The sequence below is a fragment of the Triticum dicoccoides genome, chromosome 1B (genome assembly GCF_002162155.2).
Source record: "Triticum dicoccoides isolate Atlit2015 ecotype Zavitan chromosome 1B, WEW_v2.0, whole genome shotgun sequence".
Lineage (NCBI taxonomy): Eukaryota > Viridiplantae > Streptophyta > Magnoliopsida > Poales > Poaceae > Triticum > Triticum dicoccoides.
Genome location: NC_041381.1, coordinates 484,568,160 through 484,575,376, shown reverse-complemented (window position 1 = coordinate 484,575,376; position 7,217 = coordinate 484,568,160). Strand labels below are relative to the sequence as shown.

At 45.7% G+C, this 7,217-nt stretch overlaps 1 protein-coding gene across 1 annotated transcript; it reads right to left on the bottom strand.

The window, feature by feature from the left end:
- Window positions 1-898: 898 nt before the first annotated feature.
- Window positions 899-2,967, bottom strand: LOC119307200 (methyl-CpG-binding domain-containing protein 4-like). Its single transcript, XM_037583299.1, has 2 exons — window positions 2,645-2,967; window positions 899-1,594 (listed from the first exon to the last, which is right to left on the bottom strand). Exons 1-2 carry the CDS (start codon window positions 2,879-2,881, stop codon window positions 1,085-1,087), a joined length of 747 nt encoding a protein of 248 aa, XP_037439196.1. The 5' UTR covers window positions 2,882-2,967; the 3' UTR covers window positions 899-1,084.
- Between the last annotated feature and the right edge of the window lie 4,250 nt (window positions 2,968-7,217).

Genomic DNA, 7,217 nt, shown 5'->3' with positions numbered 1-7,217 from the left:
CTCCTCCTCTCACACCTCCTTCCACTCCTCCGGCTCGCCGGCGCTCTACAGCGTCAAGGCCGAGCCCACGGAGATGCCGCTCGGCCGGCGCACCCGCAGCTCCGACATCATCATCAACGAGGGCGGACGCGCCTCCTCCTCGGCTCCTCCCCACCTCGTCAAGCCGAAGAGGGAGCCGGGGCTCGCCGCCGTCAAGACGGAGCCATTGCTCGCCGGCGTGAAGACGGAGCTGGGTTCGACGACGCGGCGGCCATGAAGTGGGCGCAGGAGGACTGGGTGTGGCTGGAGCTGGAGCGCCAATGCTGCGCCCTAGAGGAGATCACTGCTCGTCGCCGTGGCCGCGACGAGGGAGGCATCGTTGTTCTCTAGGACAGCGACGGCGAGGCGCCGCCGCCGGTCCGCCAGGGCGACTCCGGGCAGGGGTCCAGCAGGGGCGGCCGCGTGAAGGAGGAGGAGGACGACGGCGGCGACTTCGCCGAATTCAGCGAGTTCTTCCTGTAGTCGCGGCCTTTGTTTTTTAGTAAATTTTAAGTTTGCTATGTAAAAACTGTTTAAGTTGCCGAAGTTTACTGAATGTCTTTACATTTTTTTTAAAAAGCCTCCTGGGGGGCGACCCTGGGGCCGGTAGCTGGAAACCCGATCGGCCGCAAGCCGATTTTATCGCCGGGTCGCTCCCAGACGGCGATTTTTCGAGCCCTCTGGGGGGCCAACGGCTGGAGATGCTCTAATGGTAGCTTGCGTTGAGAAGAAAAAAAATCAATGTAGATGGCTCAACCTACTTTTTTTATGGGGCATCTTTATCTATATGCCATCATAGTCGCGGACTCCGGGGTGCTATCACACCTTTTCGTTTAGGAAGATACAAGTGAGCTCCTAAGCATGCATATACACGGGCATGTATAATGAAGGTGAACAATTTTATTCAGAACATGAGAGTGATTAATAACCCGCACTCAAAACAAACGAGGATAAAACATTGTGATGCAGAACTATCACATTATTAAGCACCATGCATGACACAGAGGCATCATAAAGTCCATACTTCCATAGTACCTAGTTGCTGCCGCTCGGATAGTAGTAGTAATCAGAATCCGAACACGTCCATCTCCTCAAACTTTTCCCTCTCGGCCTGGGCAACCCTCCATAGTGAGCTCTCTCCAATAGTCGCCGGAACGATCTTGGGCGTGGCGAAGGAGAACTTTGATGCCGGCAGGTTCGCCCTATACTCCGGGTTCTCCTGGAGGAACTTCTCCACGTCGTTGCCGGACCGCGCGCGCTTCCCGTTGGGCAGCAAGTAGTAGGTGTCCATCTTGGACAGGTCACGCCGCATGATCACCAGCCGCTTCGTCGCAGGTGGCGGGCGCGGGATGCCTGGCTTGTCCATGACCCAGATGCAGCTGCTGTCGCACGGAATGTCCTCCGGCTGCTTGCAGGAACGGCCGGCGCTGGGGTCCCTGCCACAGAACCAGGGGTCCTCGGCTAAGCTCTCGCGGATCGTCTCGAACTCCTCTTTCGTTGGGATCTTGCGCCATTTCTTACATTTGTAGCATTGGACCGTGTACATGCCGATGGAGTCCTCCAAACTTTTCTTAGTCTGTCAAATCATCAAAAATTAGTTTAAGGTGGCACGTGTACTAGTAGTTGGTTGTATCAGGCAAGATAAGGGATTATATGAAGTACCAAATTGAATGTACATGGTTCGGACATCAGAAGAATTATCTAATGAAGTAGTAATATGAATGAAGTGAGAATATGAATGTACATGGTTATGAAATCTAAAGAATGGAAAAACAGAAAAAAAATGCCAAACACGCGTAGAATTTTCTCAAGTTCCATATCGCTTACTTTCTGACAGTCCTCCCGTACTCTATCCATTATCCTCATCATAAGGTTCATTAGGAAACAAACAAGATTTGCTTGCAATAGCTTGGTGTTTGAACGAATTAAATTTTGAATGACATGTTTTTTATAGTATGATAAATTGAACCACATATAATTTTTTACTCCCTCCATTTAAAAATATAGTGCACATTAGCCTTGGTGAAAATTTATAAATACTGGTCAAAATATATGACGCTCATTGTGTTGCTGTCAACAGGAAGGGAAACCCTATCCCCTTCTGCCCCGCCTCGAAGGCCCGGAGCCGGCGGGTCAGAACCACACACCTTTCCACCGAAGAACACCAATCCAAAGAAGAATCGGCACTTGCTGGAATTGCCAATCTCCACAGAAAAACTAATATTCGGACGCAGAACCGAGGAGCACCCACCAACCACATCACAACTCTCCCAAAGAACCAGAGCCCATGAGCAGTCCAAGGAGGTCACAACCACAAGGTGCCGTCTCCGCCCAACCGGAGACAGGTTTCGGGCTTTCGCTAGGAATCCGGGTCAGGATCGAGAGGAGAAACCTAAGTGGCACCTCTAGGGAGAAAATCAACACACACACACACACACACACACACACACACACACACACACACACACACACACACAAGCACGTTACCATGACCGGAGAACAAAACAAGGGTTTCCCCGGAATCGAGCCTACACCACCTGGCCCCGCTAGAACCAGATCCAACGATCAAGGCCGCAAAGCAGACAAGGCCAATGGGGGAAAGAGTTGAGGAGGAGATGAGCCTGACCTTCAGATCTGGAGCAGAAGGTGGGGAATCCGGGTTGCGACCACAATCGGCCGAATCCTCTCCACCCGTGTAGCCGAGGAAGCCGGCTAGCACATCTGACGAACGCTTCCTTGCCGTCCGAGGCCGCCGCCTTGGCGTCCAAGGTCCTCCGCCAGGGAACGGAGCGGCAAAAATATCACCACGATCTTCATCGCCAACCACACAGGCTGGCCCGGCGACCACCTTGGGTGGCGACATGGGAGGGAGAGGCTGGAGGGTGTGGCGGCGCTGGGGAAACCCTAGTCGCCCTTGAGTTGCCAGATTCAACTCGAAGCCGAGCAGCCAAAAAGTTGTTTGGGAGGACAATGTGAGGTGTGGCTGCTTTGTTTTATGTAATCTATTTCTTTTTAAATTAGTTGTCTTTCCTTTATTTCTTTAGTTGTTTCTTTTCTTCCCTTCTTGGCTTATCCCAACCCTTCTTTGTCTTTCTATTTCTTTCTTTATTTTATTTTATATTCTTTGGTTTGCTTACTCCTAGTTGTACTAATAACCTCTATTTGTCTTTTAGTTTATAAAAGTTGGAGTGGGATTTTTACCCTACTGTTTATAGTCCAAAAAATTCCCAAGGCAATCCACTAGCAAGTAGTGTGGTCTGAACTCAAAAAGTCTGTCAACAAAGTTAGTCGCATTCATTTTTATGGTTGATCCATTTTCTAGAAAGAAAGGTGATCCTATTAGTAATCAACATAGAATGATTAGGTTTGGACATAAATATTCTTAGATCTCGACCTATGAAGAAGAAGAAGAAACTGAAAAGAAGCACGAAACCATAACCGAGTAGTGGAATTATCTCATCAGCCATCGTTCCTAGGGTGAACTACGTTGAGGGCATGATTAGGTCCATGGTGGTGGTTAATATGTGGGTGGTAGGATGACGATAGTTTGTGGTACTTATGTTGGGGTAGATCAAGTGGTATTTATAAAGAACGAAAGAAGTATAATTGCAAATACTCTCTCTGTTGGTAAAATGGTCAATGTAAAAAATGGTGCCTATTATTGAGACGATTGAGTAGTAGGAAAATCGTGAATTCACCAATTTTTACATCAAAAGTGAAGTAATTTACTATATAGATATGACCTATACATGGCCACATTTATTGGTTATGCAAACATACACAAGTAATAATTGTTGTTGAGAGGATTTATTGGCATCAATCAATTGTTTTTATTGAGAGAATATTGTAACACTAATTTCGTTGGAGAGGATTTCGTCATTTAATTGGCATTATGTATGTGATCAGATATATGTTTGTCAGAAACTAATGGATTTGTTGGACTCAATGAAATGGTTTTATTGATAATATACGGTGATATTACTTTTTAGAGGATTTTTACATCTGTTTAGTTGTAATCTATTCGGTGAGATATATATGCCTCCAAAGTTTTATGATAAAAAATACTCAAGAAATGCTTTAATATTGTATGTTAAGAAAGACATGCATGGTTAAGACTATGAATCTTATGACTACAATGAATACAACATAACTTTTTTGAGGTCATGGACATAAATTAGAAAGATAAAAAAAATACAAGAAACCAAAACCGGATCATAGATTTACCTCATTAGGCATAGCCTATGAGGTTAGTTACCTAGATGAGGCTATTTGCTATTGGAAGTGGCAATTGTTATTAGGGGTGGACCTAGAAATTTTGTGGAAATGGAGCATTTCTTGTATAATTGTAAAGAATTGAAGGTTTTTCATTAGAAATACAAAGAAATGCTATAGAAATTTCAATGTTTGAGAGGGGTAGGAGCATCCACTCATCACTAGATAGGTCTGCCCTTGGATGGTACGTGGAAAGGGGCTGTATTTTTTACTCAGCACTACAAAAGGAAACTACGATGTGTTTTATACTTTCCTGACTTCAATCATCCTTTTAATGGTCGGCATCACTTTTTCTTTCTAAATAAAGTAGTTTGATCCATAATTTAGAATAAGAAAGATATAGTTTTGTGTGCCCTTACCATTTCTGCCGCCATTTTCAGTAGCACATGGATTCAAGACATTAGCAATCACATCTATCAGGGACCAAGATTTAAATCATATATAAGAGGATGAAATAAACCAAAGTCGGTGACCACCACCTTGTATAGTGATAACCCACAAGCATGGGGGGGGGGTCTATTATAGCCTTTTTGATAAGTATGAGTGTCGAACCCAATGAGGGGATCAACATAGGATTAGTATTCTCTCATGTTCTATCAACCACTCATACAACTATAAGCACACTAAATGTTTGCTTTACCTAGAAACAAGAAATAAATATACTTTGCAGGGATGAAAATATAGCTTTGCAAGATAATAAATAACATAAAAATAAGAGTTATTTTCTGGTTTTTAAAACACTACAAAAAATACACTTCCGTGATGATATGTGTTTGTCACAGTAGGTCGCGATTTTTGTCATGCATGTACATCCATGACAAATTTATGACAGAATCAAGATAGTCATACCTGTGCTGTCGTAGAAGTGTTCCATTACATTACCAAAATTATCATCATGGAAGTGTCCACTTCCATGACGATAAATCACGCGTCACAGAAGTGCTTTCGTCAAGGGTGACCGACACGTGGCATCCACCGTAACGGAACGTCATTAAGCTATCGGGTCGGGTTTTGGATCCGATAACCCGTTAACAGCCCCGATCAATGGGGATTTTCCACGTGTAAAATCATCATTGGTTGGAGGAAACACGTGTCTGCTCACCGTTGGGACAGATGTCATCCGTTTATTGGACCGAAGTCACGTATGATATGGTGACACGTGGCACGGCCCAACAGAGGCCCATTCCTGTGAAAAGGCCGGCCCGTTTGACTTGGTCAAAAGGTGGCGGCCCGGCCCACGGAAAGCCTGTTAACGGCATGTTCGCATATAGCCCATTTACAACCCGCTAACCCAGGGCCCGTTACGCCCTATCCGAATTAGGCCCAGTAGCGTCATCTGGGCCGTCCAATATGATTCAGCCGGTTTTAACTTCCGGCCCATGTGTGGCCCATGACTTCTTTCGGCCCATATGAGGACCTTTGTAACTCTTGGCCCATTAACGGCCCGTGGTGAAACTGGCCCGTAATGAATAGTGTATCACTTTATACCCATTAACAGCCCGTTATTACATTGAGCCGTTTCCAGCCCAAGTTATCTTTCGGCCTTCTCAGGGCCCATTGATTCTTGGGCTCATTTGCAGCATTCGGTTACATACAGCCCGTTACTGTCATTTTCTGCTTGTGGGCCAAATTCAGCCCGTCGTTGCAGTCGGCCCGTTTGCGGACCGTTAATACGTTGGGCCGTTTTCATGTAAAAAAAACCCGTTGGGCTATTTTCATAGAGTTATCAAATACGGCCTATTAACGGCCCGTTATGGTCCACGAATAGTACGGCCCATGATTGGCGAAATGATGATACGCCCCGTAGAAGGCCCATGGACCCTACGGCCCGTATGAGGCCCATGGATAGTACGACCCGTAGAAGGCCCATGGATCGTGTGGCCCGTAGAAGGCCCATGGACCCTACGGCCTGTAGAAGGCCCATGGACCCTAAGGCCCGTATAGAAGGCCGATGGATCCTACAGCCCGTATAGAAGGCCAATGGTCCTACGGCCGGACGAAGGCCCATGGATCATACGGCCTGCAGGAGGCCCATGGTTACAACAGTCCGTGTGGTGCCATGATTATTTTGGCCTAGTTACCAAAAATAGGCTATTATGGCCACTAGAAAAACACAGAAAAAGAATTACAGTGACTACAAGCAAACAACTAAACAAGACAATAAGGAAATAAATAAGCAAGCAATTAAGGCTAGCCTATTACCGCTATTACACGTATTACATCCACTGGGCATCAAAGTTCGCCACCAGTGCAAATATAGGGAACAAAGCAGCATATTACATACACTGGCCGTCAAAATTGGCCACCAGTGCAAATAAACGCGGCAGCAAAACAAGAGCATAACTGAAACAACTTCAGAAGAGCTCAAGAAACATTATCCTGGGCATCCACCATCCTGGCAATAAGCTTAGCAAGCTAATTAGCTTTGTCCTGTTTGGCGCTAAAATCCTCCAACGCTTGCTGTTGCACCAGAAAGTATGCATCTGAATGCTCCAGGGACTTCCGCAGTCCTTCCGCTTCTTGTCGCAGCACATCTGATCGATGTCTTTCAGCTTCTAGTTGAGACTCAAGAAATCGAACTGATTCAGACAGTGAGTTTGAATAGCTTGTGCAAGCGGTAGTGGCCAGTAACTCGAACACTAAACCAAGACAGGACTTTGGGGTTGTCTCGCTGTCTTCAAGATAGTCTTCCTTAGCTGTTTTATCAGCTTTGTTGGAGACCAACAAGGATGTGTCACTATCCTGAACCTTATCCGCATTACTTCCTTTACCATTGCTTAATAAGGCACTCTTCCCCAATATTCTGTCAGCATTCTAAAAAAAGAAACAAGCAGACACATAACAAGTTTAGCATGTACTAGTATATGAAACTCATTTCGGTGAACCAGTTCATTAGTAAGGTGGACAGGATTAAACTACCAAGTCTT